The 23,494-nt window shown below is 37.5% G+C and overlaps 1 protein-coding gene across 5 annotated transcripts in view; it reads left to right on the top strand.

Moving 5' to 3' along the window:
• CD47 (CD47 molecule) overlaps positions 1-23,494 on the top strand; it is a 47,796-nt gene that overhangs the window by 15,073 nt on the left and 9,229 nt on the right. For 3 of the 5 annotated variants that reach the window (XM_081301731.1, XM_081301733.1, XM_081301732.1), the window contains exons 3-7: positions 6,994-7,083; positions 17,619-17,726; positions 18,866-18,958; positions 19,925-20,017; positions 21,359-21,451. In XM_081301731.1, the coding sequence (XP_081157857.1) occupies positions 6,994-7,083; positions 17,619-17,726; positions 18,866-18,958; positions 19,925-20,017; positions 21,359-21,451 (477 nt within the window). Of the gene's footprint in view, positions 1-6,993; positions 7,084-17,618; positions 17,727-18,865; positions 18,959-19,924; positions 20,018-21,358; positions 21,452-23,413; positions 23,461-23,494 lie in introns of all 5 variants that reach the window. The other 2 variants (XR_014023004.1, XR_014023005.1) reach the window with 1 other exon arrangement.

The following is a 23,494-nucleotide window of genomic DNA, read 5'->3' as shown; positions in this document are numbered from 1 at the left end:
TAATAAAGACTTGAGTGCCTACTATGTTACAGGCACTGTGCTAGACACTGTTGATTTAGTGATGACTAAGATGTTACCACTAAGATCATGGAAAAAGCACAAAATGATCTGACATTTATTTACTTATTTGGTCACATCCTAGATACTTTATGTATGTCATGTCTTCTGAGCTTCTCAAGAACTCTAGGACATGGATGCAGGTCTCACCATTTAATACATCAGGGGTAAAAGAGACTTAAGATACTTATTCAAGGCCAGAGTCACTGCCAGAATTGTAGCCTGGATCTTTTTGACTTCTAAATCACCATATTGTGTGTTTCCTGTGTGAAAATACCTTGTAAATAACCAAATACTAACTGTAAATATTAGTACTTATATGATTAATTATTAATAATAAGCCAGACAGATTGAAACTAAACCTGTAATCTCAACAGCTGGGGAGGCTGAGGCAGGAGGATCACAAGTTCAAAGCCAGCCTCAGCAACTTAGCAAGGCCCTAAGCAACTGAAAGACCCTGTCTCTAAATAAAATACAAAAAAGGGTTGGGGATATGGCTCAGTAGTTGAGTGTCCCAGGGTTCTATCCCAGAACCGCCCCCCCCAAAAAAAATTGCTAATAATATTTCTATTTTGATTAATAAGACAACAAACATTGAGAGCCTAAATTTTATTTTACTCTCTGTAAGCTATTAAGGTCATTCAAATTCAACAGAGTCTCCAATTCCATCATTATGAATATGATATACACTTTATTCATAATGATGAAGACACTATAAGGTCCTCATATTAGTTTTCTAGTGCTGTGCAATAAATAACCGCAGACATAGCAGCTTAAAACAATATGCATTTATTCATTCAGTTTTTTAACTCAGCTCCATTCATGGTGTGACTGGGTCATCTGCTCAAAGTCCTACAAAGCTAAAATTCAGATGTTGGCCAAGTTGTATTTTTTTCCACTTTTTTTTATTAGTGCACATTTTTTTATAGTTGTACATTTTGATGGGATTTGTTACCTATTCATATGTGAGCACAATTTAACAATATAATTTGGCCAACGTCACTCCCCAGCACTTCCCCCTTCCCTCCCTGCCTCTCAACCTCTGGTCCCCTTCCTCTACTGATCTCCCTTTGATTTTCATGAGAACCACCCCCACTTTTCTCTTCCTTTTCCCTCTCTATCTTCTCCATATGAGAGAAAACATATTATCTTTGACTTTCTGAGTTTGACCTGTCTTGCTTAATATAGTCTCTAATTCCATCCGTTTTACTGCAAATACATAATTTCACTTTTATTTATGGTTGAATAAAATTCCATTGTGTAAATATACTATGTTTTCTTTATCCGTTCATCTGTTGATGAACACCTAGTTTGACTATTGTGAACGGTGCTGTTATAAACATGGGTATGCATGTAACACTGTACTAAGATAACTTTAATTCTTCAGGATAAATACTGAAGAATGGTACAGCTGGGTCATATGATGGTTCCATGCCTAGTCTTTTGAGGAACCTCCATGCTGATGTCCATAGTGGTGTACTAATTTACAGTCTCACCAACAGTGTAAAAGAGTCCTTTTTCTCCACGTCCTGTACAGCATTTATTGTATGTGTTCTTGATGGTTGCCATTCTGACTGGGATGAGATGAATTCTCAGTGTGGTCTTGATTTGCATTTCCCTAATTGCTAATGATGTTGAACATTTTTTCATGTATTTGTTGGCCATTTGTATTTCTTCTTTTGAGAAGTGTCTGTTTTGCCCATTTATTAATTGAATTATTTGATTTTTTTGGTGTGAGGTTTTCTTGAGCTCTTTAGATATTCAAGATATGAATCCCATGTCAGAAGAGTAGCTAGCAAAGATTTTCCTCCATTCAGCAGGTTCTCTTCACATTCCTTATTGTTTCCTTTGTTGTGCAGAAGCTTTTTAATTTGATACTATCTCATTTATTAATCCTTGGCATTATTTCCTGAGCTTTAGGAATGCTATTGAGAAAGTCATTGCCTGTGCCTAGAAGCTGGAATACTAACCCTACATTTTCTTGTAGGAGTTGCATGGTTTCTGGCCTAATTCCTAGGTCTTTGATCTATTTTGAGTTGATTCTTATGCAGGGTGAAGGATTAGGGTCTAGTTTCATCCTTTTACATATGGATAACCAGTTTTCCCAACACAATTTGTTTAAAAAGCAATCTTTCTCCAATATGTGTTTTTGGCACCGTTGTCAAGGGTCAGATGACTATGTCTGTGTGAGCTTGTCTTTGTGTCTTCTATTCTCTGCCATTGGTCTGTCTGTTTTTATGCAAGTACCATGCAGTTTTTGTTACCATAGCTCTGTAGTGTAATTAGAAAGCACATGTTCTAGTGCATTCAATATTCTTCCTTTGGTTTAAAATTACTTTGGCTATTCTGGGTCTTTTATTCTTCCAAATGAATTTTAGACAGTTTTTTTATAGTTCTGTGAATAATGTCTTTTGATTCAAGTTGTATTTTTATCTGGAGTTTGAGGCCTGTTCCAAACTCACTTAACTGGCAGAATTCAGTTTCTCGTCATTGCAGGGCTGAGGTCCCTGCTTCTTTGCTGGATATCCACCAGGGACTTCTCCCAGCTCCTGGAGGTTGGTCCCATTGTCTGCCACATATGTTCTTGCATAGTTAAAGTCAGGGAAAGAGACTCTTCTCTTGTCAAATCCCTCTCAGATGTGAATTATTGTTCCAAGAAAAGCTGAGAATCTTTGAGGAATCACTTGATTAAGCCATTCTTCAGTTCCTCAATGATAATCTCCCTTTTTTAATGTCAACTGATTAGAGACCTTAATTACATCAGCAAACTCCCTCTTCCAGGTGACACAACATACTCATGGAAATGAACATATTTACAGTCTTATGCACAAGAGGAAGGAAGTAAACAGGTGTGGGTGTTAGGGGCAGAGATTTGGGAGGCCACTTTAGAATTCTGGGTTGGATCAAATAACCGAGAACTATAGCTCAGCCAAGTTGACACACCAAAAAAAGCGATATAGTTCTGAAATATCAAGTAAAAATTTGGTTTGAATTTTGAGTTGTAAATTTTATTATGATCTTATTTTGTAGAACTGGTGTTCTCTGTTTGTGGAGGTTTGCATGTCTGTATTTGAAGGAGACACACACTTAGTTGATCAGAGTGTGGTCCCTTTACCTTTTCAAGTTATCCCACTTTTATACATAGAGATAAGAAAAGTGAGGCCCTGGGTTTTAATAACACTAGGCAGAGAAGCAAAAGTTAAATTCTCATCCCAGACCACACCCTCTTAATATCATTTCTTTGCCTTTCCACTGGTAGAAAGTTCTTTTTCCTGAGAGCCACTTTTCCTGAGCAGGAATGGGAGCTTGGGGGAGGGTAATGGACAGAGATGTCAGCCAGAGTTTGGGCAGAATAACGTACGAATGCCCTTGGAGTATCTTTTGCAGTCACGAGATGGAAAGATATCTGATACTGTTCTTAGTTCATTTTATGCTTAATTTATTTTCTTAGTGCCATAGAAATTCAGAGCTGTAAGGGATCTTAGAGAAGTATCTTTTCTCATTCTCCCTTTGGGGAAAAAGATCATCTGACAGTAGTACCATAACAAATCAATAACTTAATGGACATATAAATAGTTTTATAAAAAACATTGGTTTTTTTTTTCCCACCAGTTTCTTAATTGCTTCTTAAACATCCAATTCAGTGATTCTCAATTTTTTCCCCACCATAACGAATTAGAGAGAAAGGGAGCACATTTATGTCAGTGACTGAAGCTAAACTCCAGCAGAAATCTGCAGAAGTGACTTTAAGCTGAGAATCATGAGCATCCCCCAGACCTCTCATACTTACTATCCGGGAACATTGAAAATCTTGGGGTAGCAGTGAGAGGGGAGAGTATATGAGGCTGGAGTAACCTCCTAGGTGATTCTGAAGAGCTCCAGTTGAGTCACTTAGATAGTAGTAGCTTTTGTTCTATTATCTCTATCATTGAAATGTCCTTTTATTTTTCTTATTATTTCTGCATACAATCTTTGTGTCATCAAAGAATCGGCTGGTCTGTCTCAGCATCTAATTCGTAAGTTACTTCTGTTCCATGCAGGCAGTCGGCCATTCTGACTTGTTACCTAGAGCTGTGGTATCAGGAGGCACTGTTGTTTTCCAGAGATCTTGGGCTATTATCAGGCAGTTCCTGTTCTTCCTTAAGTCAGGTGAGAACTTGGTCTCTTGTAAGTTCTCACTCACTGGGAAGGCTGTGGCATTTCTCCCAAGTTTGTTCTTGCCTGAGGTTAAGATCCCTGATTCTTTGAGGCATTACTGATGGTTTCAGGATCTCCATTCTAGTCACCTTCCTTTGGAGCAGTTCTGTTACATCTTTAAATGTGATGAGTAAGACTGAACTCAGGACAGGGTTTGTTGGTCATGTCTCCTATCTTCTAAGAATGACTGCTGCCATAGCTTTCAGACAGGTCCAGCTTCTCTGGGATACATTCTGCACATGACTGACAAAGGAGATTTTAAATGAGATCCTTTTTCTTCTGTATTTGTACCTTCCAGCCACTTGTCTTTGCTCTCAGAATAGCATACAACCTCCTTCAACAAGCCGATAAGACCCAGCATGTTCTTGCCCCACAAACCCTTTGAATCTGATCTTCTATCACTAAATTCCATATTTGGCTCCTTGAACTTGCAGTTCCTTTGGCATCTCCTCTTCCCTGTCCTCATATGTCAGGCTTCTGCCCACCCAAGGCTCACTTCCAGTTCTTCTCCAAAGAGACCTTTTCTTACTGCCCCCAAGAGTCTACCTTCCCTAGTCCCCCTCCTCATGCTCAGAACCCCTGCATCTTTTACTGTTGGACCTTCAAGAGCCTAGAGGAAGGAGTGCTGTGGTGGGCTTCCAATAAATGCTGCTGTGGAATAAGTGAATAAGGAGTAGTTGAGCAGGGCTGAATGCACCTCTTATTTTTAGTCATAGATATCTGTTAATATATCCTAAGATTGTGGGTGGGGACAGGGGACATCAGGAAAATGAACATTTCATTATCAACACATCCTACACAGATACTGACTATTTGAAGGTAGAGCCAGCAGGATTTGCTGTCCAACTAGATGTACCCACATGTGAGAAACCAAGGAGTCAGGTAGAACTGACTCCTTTTCACCCTGTGGATCTGAATAAATGGAGTCATCGCTATTGAAATGAGGAAAACTGAGAGAGAAAATTGGGTGCGCAAGGGGCCCATCAGGAATGAACTTGAGACATGGAAAGGTAAAAATGCTTATAATCCTTAATTTCGCTGTGTGTTAGTCTCCTCAAGTTTAAGTGAGAGTTAATAATTTCTCATAATAGTTGTGAGTATTTAAATAGTTAATGTACATAGCTCAAGGGAAAATAATAGAGAAAGTGCATTAAGAAAAGTAAAATTGTTTAAGCATAGTTATTAGGTCATGGAGCTTTTATAAAATCCTTTGGGCATGAGATAGGAAAACCTAAATATACTGCACAAAAATTTTTTTCCCGGTAGGATTTTATGCTATATTGAAGTGTTTTTCTTTGGTGTAGGACGATGTTCAGTTATACAGTTGAAAATCAAGGTATTGATTCAGTATCTAAAAACATCTCTCCTCGTAGTATACTGCAACCAAGGAGCATCAAAAAATTATATTCCATTCATTCACCAAACTGCCTTGTAACCTTCAACAGCACATGTATTGAGTCTCTAATATGGACAGGAAAATATGCTAGATATTGAAAAGGTAATAGGGCCAAGATAGAATTTATAATGTTGTTATATTCTGGGGATTAATGTAAGCATTTTATCAAGGTTTAACATTATAAGCTTGATAGAAGTACATGGCTGTCATTGTGGAGTGAAAGCCCATGAAGTTCCTCACATGCTGATACTGAGGGCAGAGCAGGGGAGGATTTGAATGCATAGTGTTGATTTCACGGGAATGCCAGCACTTGCTGGGGACTGTATTGAAATGAGTCCTTCAGACAGCATGTCCCCTCTGTACTGGTAAACTTTGAAATACTTTCAGTGCATTTACTTGGCTTTATTGTTACAGAAGAAATCTCATAGCTAAATTATAGTCTTAATGGCTAATGAGATGCAATTAAACTTAATTTTTAAAAAGTTCTCAACAAATCTTATTTGAAGTCTTAATATCTCAATTCCCTTTATATAGGACGTGTGGATACATTTTCACCATATAAGTAACATGTGACCCACTTAATAACAGCTTCCTTAATAGCCCAAAGCTTCTTGTGTTTATGTGTAAATGATCCTTTTGAAATCTAATTATTCATGAATAAGGCTTCTATTCCACAGTCAAAATGAGGAAAGGCAGGGCTTATCTGTCTTGTCTTAGTCACACTAAGGGGAGGAAGGACATAGTGGTAGAGCCAGCTCCCTCACCTGGGTCCCCTGAGCCTGTCTGTACAGGAGCACTTCACTGTTGCTTGAAGGTAAATTCTAGGCTCTTTATGCATACAGGGATCCAACACATGAGAGTGGTAGTTAATGTTTGCTGAGTACTTGGTAAGTGCCAACCACTGCTTTAATTCCTTCATCTATATTAGCTTTGTTAATAGTCACAGCAGTCCTTCAAGGGGTAGATCCTGTCATACTTGTGTAACAGTTAAGGATGCTGAACAGAGGCATTGGTTGAGACGTTGTCTAAGGTTACAGATTGTCCGTTTGGGTTTCAAACCCCAGCAATGTGGCCCAGAGCTCTGTGCTCAGCTGCTGAGCTGGGCTGACTCCTTCCATAGAGCTCGGGCTGGGCAAAGTGTGGCCAGAGACCCTCAAACTGCTGTGGCTTTTGTTTCCTAAACAAAATCTGTTTTACAAATTTGTCTCTTATGTGTGTATGGATTAAGGCCATAGTTGATTATTTTTGTGGTCCCCCTACATAAGATATATTTGAGATTACTAGTGGGATTTAAAGTAATTATAAGAAAGATTTATCGGTTTTTTTGTTTTCTTTCTTCTCAGTGTCATGGTTTTCTCCAAATGAAAATATTCTCGTTGTTATTTTCCCAATTTTGGCTATACTTCTCTTCTGGGGACAATTTGGCATTTTAAGTAAGTATTTATTTCTACTTTTCTTTTATGGTTTAGTGATGAAATTGTTATTTCTAGGAGGTTACACTGGTAAAATATTTTGTTTAAGTTGTATTAGGAAGAGTGTTATTTGAGTAAAGAAGTAATGCAGTTTCAATACTCACAGACTCCTTGAAGTACGTATTGTCCCCCATACTGTGCTACAGTTCACCTTTAATTCCTAAGAAGGTGTCTCTTTTTTTATGTATTTATTGTTGTTTTCTAAATCTTTAAAGAATGAATAGAGGAATTACTAGTAATAGCAGCACTTTACACTCATGTAGCATTTTTATATTTACAGAACATTTACATACATTTTATTTGATAAACAGATGGTCACAGGCCTCATTAATGTTGAGACAGCATGAGTGATCCTCTGGAGCCTTAGGATTCCCCTCTCTTCATTTTCCCCATTTGAACTTCTCTGTAGACACGTTTACTCATGGAGAAGTCCCACTGAACCATGTTTTGTCACCTTCAATGTGCAGCCTCATAGCCCTTAAGGAAGCAGCCACGGGAAAGCTGTGTTCTTTGATCTCACTTCACTGTGATAGTCATGTAACCAAACCTCAGGGCAAATCTTAATGCTGTGTCAGATTCAGCATCAACAGTCTAGAACTTTCACTACAAGGTAAATAGATTAAATACATTATGGTTAATGTTCACAGTCAACCATATGGCCGTACCAGTTTGGTAAAGGAAATTTACTAAATTAGTGAATTTCTGAGGTGACATTCTAAACTTACTTTAAACTTTGAAGACATAAGATTCCTACTCTCCCTGTAGCACCCAAATAGTCACTGAAGACCAATAAGCATCTATACAGAAGGAGTAAACAATGCTGATGTAATTTATTCTGCAATCTTTAGAAAAATAAAATGTGGTAAATGTTGCAGTAGATTGGCCTCTATGTCTGTTATGGATTTTATTTTTCCTCAGAAGTTTAAGCTGTGTGTATCTTCAGTGATATGTAAAAATGTAAGAGAGGGGACTGATGATATATTTTAAGAGCTTTTCCCAATGTATAACCCTCTGGAAATGCTAATGATTTCAGAGATGTTCTCAACTTTTTGTCTAAAAGAAAAAAAAGAGGGGAACAAAGGACTGACAGTGGCAACTGTCAAAACATCTCACAACTCTTACCTTCAAGAGGTGTCTAGACCTCTTTTGGAAATTATCATAAAATTTCAATAAATCTTTTATCTCAGGAAAATAATTGATACAGCATCAGGCCTATTGTGTCATCAGTGATGTTAGGGAAAGCATTCCACCATATTGGCAGACGTAGCTTTAAGGGCCAAGTCATATAATTTGGGCTGGGAACAAACTATTTTTATGATTATAAAATTATTTCACATTAGTGGGATTTGTTGAGTTTGGATTGTTAGAAATTCGCTGATCATGGCATTATCCTTAGTGAAATTACATTTAGTGGAATTATGCCAAGGTAAATCTGTTCACTGTCAGCCAAATTTTTACAAAATAAACTTTGTTGTTGTTGTTCTGACTTTAAAAAGTAATACAGTTGTCTTAGTATCCATGGGGGACTGGTTCTGGGAACCCTATATACCCAAATCCACTGATGCACTGACACCGGCCTGTCTTATTAAATGGCCAAGCATTTGCATTTAACCTCCACACATGCTCCTGTATACTTTCAATCATCCCTAGATCACTAGATTATTTATAGTACCACATGAAAAGTAGTTGCTATGTAAATAGTTGTTGTATAGTTTTTTAAGAGAATGATGACAAGGAAAAAGTCTATACAAAATCAGTGCAGATATTTTATTATCAATATTTTTGGTTCACAGTGGACTGAGTGTGTGAATGTGGAACTCACAGCTATGGAAGGCTGGCTGCTACATTACTTTAGAACACTTTGTACAATATAGGAATTTTTAGGGAAAAATAAAAGTCATCTGCAGTGTCACAACCTAATAATATGCTATTGGTGCTTTCTAGAGAATTGCCTATTTACTTCCCTGTCTATTTATTTTTGTTATCATTGTTTTAAAAACAGAAACCAGAAAAGGACTTGTGCTGTTTATGTTCTTATACACCCTAATGTTCAGTATGTGTCTTTATAACTCTTGTTAGAATTCTTCTCCCCTTCTATGGATGTACAATCATTTACTTACTCTTATCTTGATGGATATTAGGGATGTTTCCAAGTTTTTTGATACTATAAAAATAACTCTGCTAACAATATGTAAGCCAGGAGATGGCAAAGATATTTTAAGCCTCCTGATTCACACTGCCAAAATGTTTTCCAGAACCATCTCATCAGTTCCTACCATTGCAGCTGAGAATACCTGTCTTTCACCTCACAGTCCTGACATTATTATAATTGTAAAATCTCTGCTAATTTGATGGATTATAAAGTAAAAAGCATCTTGTTTTCATTTTCATGTTTGTGTTTATGAGGTTGACTGTTCATTTTTATATTTTTTCTACTGCTGTATTTTAAGGAACATGTTTATGAGCCTAAAGAACTATTTGTGGAGGTTTATTATTTTGGCACATCTTAAACAAGTAAATGTGGTGACTGTGCATGTGTGGAAGAGGCACTTCCACACTGGGTTCATCCAGCCTGCCCTCCATTTAGAGGCGTTGATCATAATAGTGATTAAGTGTGGATCCCTTGCCCTGTAGGGCAGGCACTGTGCCAAGTGTGCTGCGCCTGAAATCATGTTGATTTCTCCAGGGACTTTGGGTGTACGTACTGTGGTTATTCCCATCTTGTAGATGAGAAACTGAGGCACTGATCAGTTGGGCAGTTTGCCCACAGCCACCCAGCTGTTTCCTGGTAGCCCTGGGATTTGAACCGTGCTGTTGGTTTACTGTTACTCTCTACTGCTTCCCCATCTTGAATTTGAGAATTTTCTTTCTGTGAAGGCTAACGCCATATGTAGGTACACACTCTGAGTGGATGTAACTGTTATTGATAAGCAGACTGTTGACCTATTTTGTTTGTTCTATGAATACCCGTTACAGGGTGCCTGCTGACCACTGGGCACTGGGCTACATGCCTGAGATGTGGAAGTGAGCGCACATCGCCCCTGGCTTGTAGACCTGCATGTCAGTCATTCCAGTAGAGGGGTGGGTGTGTCTGCCTGTGCTGCCCCTAGATCTGAACCAACTTTTCTTTTGGAGCCCATTGTAAGAGGCCTCCAGGTTATGGCCTGGGCATCCCACCAAAGAGGGGAGCCCCTGTGTTATCGCCTGAATGCTTGTGCATTTCCTGGAATCCAGGATGTCACAGCCCCTGGGGTGTTAACAGTCACTCAGCTCCATGGCTTTTATTTTCTACATTTTTAGTTCTCCTTAACTTTCCTGATGACCATTTATGGTCTGTACTTGACTACAGGAGATTTCTCTAAGTGGTTTATCCAGCTCTGCCTGTGAGTCTTTTGTGGTCCAAGATGAAACCCAGACCTTTGTGAGGCTGAACTTCCTGGAAAGACAGTGGGTTATGCTGCCACTTTGAGGATAAGGAGTTTCTGTGGTCCACTGCATAATTCTTGACACTGTATTAACATATATTCTCAATTCCCTAGAATTAAGCACTGAACCTTAACCAATAATATTGCTTTCAGACGCTTGGTTTTTGTTCAGAAAACTATATCAACTCACAGTTTGTTACTCTGCTGATGATTAAGTCCCTGGCTGACTTTTCGCAGTTCTTCTTCCTTAGTCTTTGATCTCAGAACAGCTTCTTTCCATCATTTAGCTGGTTGATGTATGATTGCTAGGACTGCCCACCTAGTCCTCTAGTTCCTGCAGGATTGAGGTGCCCCTGTATTCAAAGAACTGGCTGACATTTTGAAAGTCTTTGAAGTAGGCCTGTCTGCTTTTTTTTTTTTCCTGTTCCTTGAACTTTTGTCATGTATAGTGTGTCTTTGCTTTGCACAGATCTGTGAAACCATAAACACAACCATGTAAGCTGAAATTCTGCATAGAAATCTTAATAAAGAATGGGAAAATTACTACTGTATAATGGCCTTAAAAATCTTTTTTCAAAGCATTAAAAGTGTTTGTATTATCAGTAACAACTGCATTGGAAAATGGAACAAAAGTCAAATTAATATCTAGCACATGATATATCAAAAACTTCGAGGATTGAAATGTTTTGTTAAGCACCGTTTGAACAACTCTTGTATTCTTTTTGTGTAACTGAATACAGAACACACATCTTTTCTGTGCCTTGGTGAATTGTCAGCCTCCCATTTGGATCAGGATTCAAAATTTTGTTCTTTGTAGTTTCAAAGTCGTGAAATATATCTGGCAGTCCCTTCAGTGTGACATGGTTTTTGTTTTTGCTTTTGCCAGAGTCTCTTCCTCCAGGACATCTTCTTTCTCTTTTGTCTGTCCTCCTCACCTTCCTCATTCTTGCCAGTGATTTTCCTTCACTGAGTTGCTCTGGCCACATCTTGAATGTCCCCATTCCCATAATCCACTGTTTTCTTCTACTTTTCCACTGATGGCCCAATTGAAATTCAAATCTAGCATCCTGATTTTTCATTTCTTTGCTCTTTCTTCTTTCGTGCTCAGTTTTCTCTTTTGATAATCCATGATAAAGTAGCATGTGGGTTTATCGCTGGGAGACCAGAAGATAGTACAAGTATACACTTGAACTGAATGAAGAACAGATGGGCAGTGACCAGTGACCAGTCAGCAACCAGTCTTCAAAAAAAAGTGACGTGACTGATCACAATGGACATCTGCTATTTCTGGAGGGACTTGTGGACTGAAGAGATAGCAGTGAAGTCTGTACTTTATCTAGTTACTTGGTTAACATATTGTGGTAATTAAAATTAGAACTATATTTTGGGGGACTTGTGTTTTTTAACTAAATGATGGTAACTGGAATTCATTCACATCAGAACCATTCATGGTGAGGACTGCTGTAGTTCAAATCTTATTTCCTAGACATCATCCATTTTCTTTTCTAATTTTCTCACCCTTCCTCAAGATTATTCCACAAGGATTTTGGCTACTGGCTCAGAGGTATTTAGGTAGATGTACCTATGGAAATAATTGTAGGGATATTCAAGGAAAAAATACTCCCACACAGCAGCCTAGAGGTCCTACTAAGTCTTCAAGTCCAGACTTGAGGACTAGTTTACTAATGAAAGTATTTAGGCCATGAGGGCACATTTAAGAGAAGTAATAGAGCAGGGAATTTCTCCATTGGTTAGAAAAGATCATTCTAGGGAGGTGAGGACATGTATTGAAGTGTACTGAAAGTATCTATGCAAGAAGGCAAAATTTTCCAATAGGTTATAAAGAATTATTCTGTAACCTGATTGCTGTCCTCTAATAACAGGACTTAATAACGAAGTTTGATGTGAGTTCTATTCAAAAATCTTGAACTCACAGTGTTTTTCTTTGGTCCTGTCCAAATTACAATCATCTCTGTAATTAAGTCTTGCTTATGCACTGATTTTATTGTAGGAGCAACTGAACACAACTATAGTTTAACATTTCACTGTTTTAGACATATAGTTGCAGCTTTCTTGACCTTTTCCTAACCATTTCATCCCAGCTTCCTGCATATACTCTGAAACTGTGAAACTTTCCACAAAACCAGGGCACATTTAAACCCAGGAGAAGGAGATTTGTCTATAGCACATCCCCTTCGTTTATACTCAAAGTACTTTCTGCACAAAGCCTGAGCTCTTTTATCTCTGGGTCCCATAGAAGGGGAATGTGGTGTTCAGTCACTATTCAGTTTGACAGAATTGCTTCACCAGAGCAAGCTGGACAGTACATGGAGTTTATAATAAAATTATTTTGTTTGCCTTCTGGCAAGTCACCAATTTATAAATGGCAATTCATTTTTCTCTAGTACCAGTTTCACAAAGCCTTCTACATGAATGTGTCAAATATTTTTAAAATAGTAATTCAAATTTAAATAATTTTTAAAAATCAAAATTGTAATCTGATTTTAAAAGTTATTAGATGTACTTTATCCTACACTGAAGACAGTATTGGTTTATAACTCAACAGATACCGAAAGGATTCTAAGGTACTTTCCTGGAGTACCAGAAACTGTATAATAATTAAGTCAAACACTTGTCTCCCTTTATGATTCATTCTTCATCTAATATGGATTTTATCACACTGGTAAGCTTTTGTGTCTCTGCTTACTCACCGATCACTTGGCTGGGGAATAAATGTCACATCTTTGAGCAGGCATGGCTTCTTGGATTTTTAGATCTTGTTAGGTAGACTGTACTTTCTCTGGACCAATATGAGTGTATCAATTCAGTCTTTAGAGTATCCTGAAAACGTAACATGATAGATTTAATTTCATCTCCAGTTGACTTGGTGATTACACTAGATCTTGCCAGCCTCTGCATTCTATCTTAGATGTGCTCCTATCACTCACAAAGAGACCAGAAAATCCCCTCAGTTCATTCCATCAGCACTGTCTTTAAATGGCTAGAGGGACGTGCTTCATCCACGTGAAAGTGAAGGATTTAATGCCCAAAGGAACTTCCTTAGACTAGAGGAGACCTTCACCTTTTATTTAACTGGGAAGAAGACATGAGAACAAAGCGCCGGTCATTTACATCCCCAAACACACTCTCACCCATTAGAATCTGAGGGCCTCCAGGCCTGCCTTGTGGGTTTTTTGTTGTTGTTGTTGTTGTTGTTGTTGTTTATTGGTTGTTCAAAACATTACAAAGCTCATGACATATCATCTTTCATACATTTGATTCAAGTGGGTTATGAACTCCCATTTTTACCCCAAATACAAATTGCAGAATCACATCAGTTACACATTCACATTTTTACATAATGCCATATTTTTGTTGTATTCTGCTACCTTTCCTAATCCCTGCTATGCCCCCTCCCCTCCCCACCCATCCTCATCTGCTGTTGCTCAATTCTCTCCCTTGTTTCCCCACCCCTCATTTCCCCTCACAACCTCTTATATGTGATTTTGTGTAACATTGAGGGTCTCCTACCATTTCCATGTGCTTTCCCTTCGCTCTCCCTTTCTCTCCCCCCACTCATCTCTGTTTAATGTTAATCTTTTCCTCATGCTCTTCCTCCTTGTTCTGTTCTTAGTTGCTCTCTTTATATCAGAGAAGACATTTGGCATTTGTTTTTTAAGGATTGGCTAGCTTCACTAAGCATAATCTGTTCTAATGCCATCCATATCCCTGCAAATTCTATGATTTTGTCATTTTTTAGTGCTGCATAATACTCCATTGTGTATAGATGCCACATTTTTTTTTATCCATTCATCTATTGAAGGGCATCTAGGTTGGTTCCACAGTCTAGCTATTGTGAATTGTGCCGCTATGATCATTGATGTGGCAGTATCCCTATAGTACGCTCTTTTAAGATCCTCAGGGAATAGTCCGAGAAGGGCGATATCTGGGTCAAATGGCGGATCCATTCCCAGCTTTCCCAGGAATCTCCATACTGCTTTCCAAATTGGCCTCACCAATTTGCAGTCCCACCAGCATTTTTATGTACACTGTCAGTGAGTAGAATAGTGATTGTCACATGGGTTGGTAGTGCTCAATAAGTTCTTGTTTAATAATGTAATCCACTTGTTCCCTGATTTGGACTAATAAAAGGGCCTGGTACATTGTAGGTACATAGTCAACATTTGTAGAAAAAGTGAATGAGGGGCTGGGGTTGTGGTTCAGTGGCAGAGCGCTTGCCTAGCATGCGTGAGGCACTGGGTTTGATCCCCAGCACCACATAAAAACAAAAAAATAAAATAAAGGTATTGCATCCACCTATAACTAAAAAAATATTTTAAAAAAAGAAAAAGAAAAAGTGAATGTACCAACCTAACATTTTTTTGAGAAATAGCCTGCTGGATTTAACTATTTTATTTCACATATGCTCTGGAATTATATTGAAATTAAGCAACATCTATTTTGAAGTAGAAAAAGGAAAATTTTAGAATTTCTCATTTGTTGGTTAAAATATTATATTATTTCCTCTAGTATTTGGTAACCCTGAATCAGGCAGAGCCTAGGTTGTAAGTTTTTGTTAAAAATGTACACAGGATTATCATTTCTCATGTATTTCATTTTATGTATTGAGCTCAGTAGTTTTAGCTGAGGGGGATCTTTAAAAGCATGCAGATTTTTAAAATGACATAGATTGTCTTGCTAAGCAGCCAGAAAATCATACCAGAAAGTTTGATAAAAGCCTGCTGTTAAGAATACATTAAATTATTTTTCTCTTAATGCTAAGTGTTTGGGGAATCACTTGAATTTATTTTCTTTGTCACATCTAATGTTTTGATACATTTTATAACTAAGGGTATATCTACTTATTAAAGGACCAGACAAGATCACTAATAAGAGGGCCTGAAGATTGTTGGGTTTTATAGCATCTCAGTGTAGCTGAGAAACTGACCACTGTGCTAACGGCAAGATATCTTCCGCACAGTTACCGTGGGACCTGCTAAAATGTGGTCATTGTGAGCAAAGAAAAGGAGCCAGAAGGCACTCTTTATAAAGGGCCATTGAAGAAATATGGAGACATTCTTTCATTGCCTGTGGTTACTTAAGTAGACTGCAGTAATATATTTTTTGGAAACGGCTGCTTTTATTGGAGAAAAGTTTAAGGTAGTCTTGAAAATGATTAGTAATTGAACCAATCAACAGGAATTAAAACTACCACCAATGTACAGTGTACTTCTGCTCAAAAGGAAAAGGCCATTTTATGATAAAACACTAACAATAGTATTTTGTGGTTTGAGTTTTGTTGGTATTATTTTTCTCCTAAGCCTGAAGGTATTGAATTCTATGTGACATTCAAAATCTTATTTTAAGAATGACATGAAATTATCCTACAAAGTCAAGTCTTAAATGCTTGTTGCTTAGTGGCTTCTTTAACAAATTAACCCGCAAGAGCCCCTTATGACTGTTTGATTGCAGAGGACATTTGAAGCAGCTTCTATTTTGTAACCCTTTGCAGAACTTTGAAGCTCTGTTTAGATAACAATATGCATGGAATTCAAATGGAAAGCATGACACATATCTAGAGAAAATCTCTTTCTCTGTGTCTGTGCCTTTTGTGACCTGTGCACTCAATTTTATTCTACGTGGTATTTGAGACTAGAAGACAGAGAAGCTGTGAGAACTGAGCTTGATAAGGAGGCAAGGTTGTGATTGAGTAGTAGTCACGTGCCTTCTAGGGCTGGGTGGGAATAACAGGTCAAATAAAGATTTGGGGAACTTGCCACATGATGCTTTCTAAATATTACTGTGATTTCTCTTTTCTGATTCATGTGGATTTGTTACTCAGCTTGACGAATGGTGTCTGCTTAGGCTCTGTCTCCCCCTAAACAGAATAGACTTGGGGTTCTAATCTAAAGTGTGGGTAGGTAGAGATTCAAAAAACTCTTCAGGTACCTGCAGTATACCTTAAACATAGATTTTTTCATGATTATTATTATTGGTAATTTTACCATGTTTCATCTATTCATCATTTTGGTGGAGGAAAATTAAATGCAAAATACAACATTTAAAGTATTTTCCCATTTTCCCCTTTGCAACAGTTACCCATGGATTATTGACACACCAATCTATGTGAATGACACACAGCAAAATTTCAGTCACATATCCTGTTGCTCTCTGCTACTCAGTCTGATTTTAGGTTACCTTTAACAATTGCTTGGTGAAAAGTTAATTTCAATGTTAACACATACATAAAAAGGTCAATAGAGATTAAAAGGAAATGCTATTAGAGTTATTCATTACATTGTTGTTTCAGGGAAGGTACTGGATACTTGACAATAAACCTAGCATTAGAAACAATAATATATATGATAAATCCCATTGAGTCTTTGTAGTTTATTTTTATTAAAATAATTAAAGATTTTAAACATTTTTTTTCCATCAGGATTTTGCAAGGGTGTTATTTGTTCAATGTTTATTCTATCCTGTTTTTCAGAATGATGGGTCCATATTTCCAGATGTTTTACTAATTTTATGTAAGGTGGAACTTAGTTCTCTTTTTCTCAATATTGCTAATTAGCCATTTATGTCCCGTCAGCATATGTGTATCAGTGTTGTGTTGTCCATCTGGGGTGATTTTGCTCATCAAGGGACATTGACAATGTCTAAACACATTTTGATTGACATAATTAGGGGACTGTTACTAGCATCTCATAATATAGAGTTCAGGGATTCTGCATAACATTCTATAATGCACAAAGCATCCCCCACACAAAAACTTACTAGCCCCCAAAGTTAATGATGCCTCAGTTGAGAAAGTTGGTGTATATAACTTCATTCTTTTAAAGTGTAGGGAATAAAGTGTCACCTGTGTATTAAGCATCCACATATATACTGCCATTACCCTAATTATCCATTGGCTTTTGAAAAGATGTGAGGTGACTTAAAGGAGTTGTTGCTCAGAGGTTCTTCAGTTACAGTGAGTTATCAGTTTGAATCTGCGCCTTATAGGTTACAGAAATGGCTTCGCATGTGATTGAGTTTGTTGATTAAATTCTGTTTTGTTTTATTTTTCAGCACTTAAATATAAATCCAACTGTACAAATAAGAAAATCATCCTTTTACTTATTGCTGGACTACTGCTCACTACAATTGTCATTGTTGGAGCCATTCTCTTTGTCCCAGGTAAGATGTACAGTTGCTATGAGGAAATGCAGGGTCGATATAAGGGGAACATGGGGGTCAGGGTGTATAGGTTTTCTAGTGCTGTCGTAGCAGATTATGGCAAACAGAGTGGCTTCAAACAGTAGAAGTTCTCTCACCACTCTGGAGGCTGTAAGTCTGGCTGTAAGTCAGGGTGTCACGGGAGCCGCATTCCCTCCCCAGGCTCTAGGGGAGAGTCCATTTCCTGCCTCTTCTAGCTTCTGCATTTGCTGGCAGTGCTTGGCATTCCTTGTTTCTTCCCTCATGGTTGCAGTTCCTCTTTCTCTTCGTCTTCTGCTCTGTGTCTGTGGCAAACTGCCCTCTGTCTCACTCCCTCAAGGACACTTGTCATTGGAATCCGGGCCCACTGGTATAATTCAAGATAAGCTCCTTCAAGATCCTAAACTTAATTGTATCTTTGGCCATATAATGGAACTGGCTTTTAATTTTGCCATATAAGGGGATATTCAAAGGTTCTAGGGATTGGAAAGTAGAAATAGCTTCAGGGCCAGCATCTTGTATTGACCAAGATGTAGAAGTGGGAAAGAACGTGGGAACCATGTCTGTCTAAAGTGACAGTTGTGGGGTGGGGGGCGGGGGGGAGTGGGAAAGAAGGGCAGGGAGCACATGAAGAAAAGCAGAGACAGGCTGGGACTTCACGTGGTGGATTCAGCACACTATTGTGGTTTCTACAGGAGATGGTAGTGTAGGTGTGATGTTTAAAAACATAAATCAACACCTGTATTTACTTACAGAGGTACTGAGGGCATGGGGAGAAGAAGATAAGTTCAGAAAACAGCCTGAAAGAGCAGTGGATTTGACTTTGGGACAGATGGAAAATAGCAAAGGAAGGGAATGACAAGAGATGACTACAGAATTTCTCATTGGAAATCTGTTAGATAGCTGAGGAGGAGATAGAGCCAATTCAAGGATTTTCCAGAGTGAGATTTATATTCTTTGTCTCAAAAAATTACTCATTTGAATGAATTTTGGGGAAAACATTTCAGTTTGTAAGAGTATTATTGAGGTTAAAACATTTAATAAAATGAAGTACTTTAACTTGTGAAGAATAGGAAGTATATATGAGAATATTTTAAATGTTTTTTTTTATTTATTAACAGGAGAATATTCAGTAAAGAATGCTTCAGGACTTGGTTTCATCGTAATTTCTACAGGGGTATTAATATTACTTCAGTACAATGTGTTTATGACAGGTAGGTATTTGTTCTTATAGTATAATTTTTGTCTCCTTTTTTCATTAAAAAACAGTACTTTTGGTGAAATTTTTCTTATATTTTTTAACAGTTCAATTGAAGTGGTTTATTAAAAGAACTTCCATTACATTCTTAGTGATTTCCCTGCACAGATTGATTTAAGACTATCTTAGATCATTAAGGCAGTTAATTATTTTGTGAATACTGATTTTTGTATTATTTGATGCCGGTTTTTATAATTTAAATTATGCTGCATAGTTTTTAATGATTATCTGCATATTCTGATTTCAGATTTTTATAGTTATAAGTAGGTGTTCAACACACTCTTTATTTGCTAATCCTATACGTTAAAAAGACTAATTCTACAAGATGAAGTTATAAATTGCAAATGGTAGAAACATGTTCCTTTTACTTACAGGCAAACCATGGCACAACTATAATCAGCATTGTTCTCTCTGCATTTTAAAAGCAAATTGCTAACCTATTTTGGTTATAATTAAGGAGTCACATTTAACACTGGACCTTAGGGCCTCTCTCTGGCTCACTGTACATAGTAAATGTATCCATTCACTATAAAACCACAGGTCAAGATGCACAAGATAGAGGTCACGATGCTTGCAGTCATGTTTGCATAGTGGTTCGCTCCACTAGAGCAATTTCTGTGCGTGTGGAGAAGCCATGCCAGATAGCCATTTATGGATAAAAGCGTACAAGTGTGGTCAAAGCAGGATTGATCTAGGATTTAGGGTAAAAACCACCAGTCCTGCTCAGACTCCTGTGACAGTAAATGTCTGCTGAACATGTGGGTCTGGAGCTGACTTGTGTGGAAGTTAGGCTCTGGAAAAGAGTCCACCATCTAACAAGTGCAGTCAGTCGTTGGGCATAGGATGTTGGCAGAGGCAGGCAGGAGTGATTGCTTCATTGGTATCCTCAACGCACTTCTCTCTATCCCTTTCCTTCCTCTAGCTTTTGGGATGACCTCCTTTACCATTGCCATATTGATCACTCAGGTGTTGGGCTATGTGCTCGCTGTGGTTGGACTATGTCTCTGTATCATGGGTAAGAGTCTCATTCTCCTGTATTCCCAGTTTGAATTTTTCTTGAACAGAGCTCTTCTTTCTTTCTTTCTTTCTTTCTTTTTTTAGAGCAGTTTTTAGATCCACAGAAAAATTGAGTGGAAAGTGCCATAGGGTTTCTAGGTACTCCCTGCCCCTTTCGCATGCTCCACACAGTCACAGTTTCCCTCCACGTCCCATACTAGAGTGGCACGTTGGTTACAACTGATGAACCAATGTTGACACATCATTATCACCCGAAGTTCATAGCTTACATTGCGGATCACTCTTGGTGTTGCACATTCTATGGCTATTACAAATGTGTAATGACATGCATCCCCCAATTTAGTGTCATACAGAATATTTTCAGTGCTCTAAAAATCCCTTGTGCTCCATTTGTTCATCTCTCTCTCCCTGCAAATCACTCGTGACACTGACTTTGTTACTATCTCCATAGTTTTGCATTTTCTAGAATGTCTTAGAGTTGGAATCATATAGTATATAGCCTTTTCATATGGGCTGCTTTAACTTAGAAACATGAATTTACATTCCCTTCATGTCTTTTCATAGCTTGATAGCCTATTTCTTTTTAACACTAACTACTAGTCCGTTGTGTGGATATACCATTGTTTATGTGTGAAAGAACATCTGGGTTGCATTCCATTTTGGGGGGACTATGAATAAAGCTACTACAAATATCCATATGCATGTTTTTGTGTGGCATAATTCAACTCCATATGGGTAAATACCAAGGAGTGCAATTTCTGGATTATATGTTAAGATATGGTTAATTTTTTAATAAACTGCTCAACTCACCATTTTACACTCTCATAACCAATGAAAAAGACTTACTGTTTCTCCACATATTTGCCAATATTTGGTATTGTGAACATTTCTTTTTTAACTCCTATTTTTCCTCCAAGGAAATACTGGAGGAAAAAAATTTTCTTTTCATTGCTATGAATGTTGGCTATATGTGGCTTATGGGCTGATTGTTTCAGCAGACAAACTTTTATGCCTGTAATTATGGAAGAACTTTTAAAGTAACCAGGCTCTAGTTGACTGAAGTCTTAGACTTTACATGCTATTTTACATTAGTCTTTATATGATAAGATGTGTGTTGTGCAAAAGAGGGCTTCTCTTATTATAATTTGGAGTTATTTCAGTGACCGAGTTAATAATGATGAAAATAATTTTATTCTGTATATATGTAGATAATTTTTATTGATTATTAGAACAAGAATTACTGTCCTAAAATTTGACATTATTAGTTCTTGTTGATTTCTTTTTAAAATTCAGTTATTTTATAGGCATTTCTAATAGAGATTTTCATTTGTTTTTACAGCGTGTATACCAGTGCATGGCCCTCTTCTGATTTCAGGTTTGGGTATCATAGCTCTAGCAGAATTACTTGGACTAGTTTATATGAAATTTGTGGGTAAGTTAGTCCTATTTTTATTAGCTTATGTCAATAATTTCAAATATATACCTTGAAAAATGCTTTTAGTTGGTTCTTCCAGAAATGTATTGATAACTCCAAAAATGAGAAAATACAATTAAACTGAGGCTCATTCAAGAGGGTAGAAGTCATATGAATTAATGAAAAGTTTGGATTGTGAACTACTTTAAAAGAAAATGGCTTTCTCTCTGTATTAGAATGTATAGATTTTGTGTGTGTGTGTCCTAAGTAAAGGGAGAGATCTCTGAAGGATCCATTTTAATTAATAGGACAGGGTTTTTAATGGTTCATTATTCCTGTGATTTAGCTCTTTTGCAGAAACCTGTATGTCACTTGCCATTTTTGTGCACTGTGTGCACACAGGTATTCCCCTAATGTGTCAGGAACTGAAAATCAAAGTCTTTTACTTTTGTATTTAATAATGTGATGACCTCCAATGCACACATTTAAAATATTTTTGGTAAAAACCAATATGATAAAAGCAGTAAGTTTTTAAACTTAGGATTTTACCACTCTTAAAATAAATTCATAATATGTATATGGAATCAGCTTCAATTTTTTTCTAACCTTGGTATTTAATCTGCCAGTTTTCAAACAACAGGTTTCTGCATACATTCTTATTTTAACCACACACACACACACACACACACACACACACACACACAGAGAGAGAGAGAGAGAGAGAGAGAGAGAGAGAGAGAAAGAAGTGCTCATTCGCTTTTAATGGTGTCTAAAACTAGGATTTTTTTAATCTAAGCTAGTGATGTTGCCTTCAAGCTGCTGGTTTGTAGCAGCTTCCAGTTTTTTAAAAAATCTGATTTTTATTTATAAAGTAAAGCAAACTCTTCACCACCTATCAAAAGAATCAATAGTTGCAAATTAATAGTGTAGAAAAGTCAGTGTTTCTGCTTTTCAATAGGTGAAATTTACTGTTTGTTTTTAAATTAATACGGAACTTGAATTGATAGAGTCGAGAAGCTTCCCATATAGCTTGTATAATACTTTAAAAAAAAATTTACCTTTCTTTCTGAATTTCAGCTTCTGATGACCTATAATTAATTTGGTTCTGTTATATATTGTCTGACCCCTTTAATTAATGCTTATTAGATAAACAACTAAAATACATTATCAAAATCTACCTATTTTAGTTTATTTGTTCTTGAGTCTTAGTTGTACCTCAATGAAATTTCCCAATTTCATGCCACATAAGTTTATAAAACACGAAACATTTAAAAGGCCAGGTATGGTGGTGCACACCTGTAATCCCAGCTATTTAGGAGGCTAAGATAGGATTATAAGTTTGAGGCCAGCCTGGGCAACTTAAAAAGACCCCCAACCTCTAAATAAATAAATAAGAAAGACACCTAAAGCAGACTGGCATTTGTGTGGTTGCTATGGTGAATGTCTTATTGGTGATGCTAGTCTACCCTGGTTAAGTCTTCCAGTCACCATGTGTCTGATTCTTAAGGAGTGGCCCTGTTGATTTCCTTGCCTCATGCAGCATGCAACCTGTAGTACTCCCAGGTTTCATTGACTGACTCTCGGCTCCGTGTTCTTGCTTTTCCCTCACTATCTGTATTGCCCCCTTTTATTCCCTTGCTTCCCCTTGCCTTCCGTCTCTGGCAGGTGTTCGGCAGAGTTGCCATCAGGTCTGGAGATGCTGCCTCAAGCTTAGTGGACACTGCTTAGCTGCCACCTTTTGGCCTTGCTCTCCCGCCCTTTCCATTGCTTACATCCCTAAGAAGCCTGTGAAACCACAATCATTAAAAATGTCACTGTTCTAAATTCAAATGAAAGTCCCTAGAAGGACCCCAGGTTACTTTTCTTTATCATACTTTATTGTATAAATATACTATATTGATTTTAAGAATTTAGTTCAATTTTGTTGATATTTTGAGAATATCCTAAATTAACTTTTCAAATCAACTTGTCTGACGCCAGAGTGCAGAGAGAGACCTTCGGTCAGTTGAAAGGCAAGAAGAGAAAAGGTACAGGAAAGTTGCTTTCTGGATAATGTGGTAG

This window comes from Spermophilus citellus (assembly GCF_964194105.1).
Source record: "Spermophilus citellus genome assembly, chromosome: 7".
NCBI classification, from domain to species: Eukaryota; Metazoa; Chordata; class Mammalia; order Rodentia; family Sciuridae; genus Spermophilus; species Spermophilus citellus.
The sequence above is the reverse complement of the archived record's forward strand: the minus strand, read 5'-3'. Positions and strand labels throughout refer to the sequence as shown.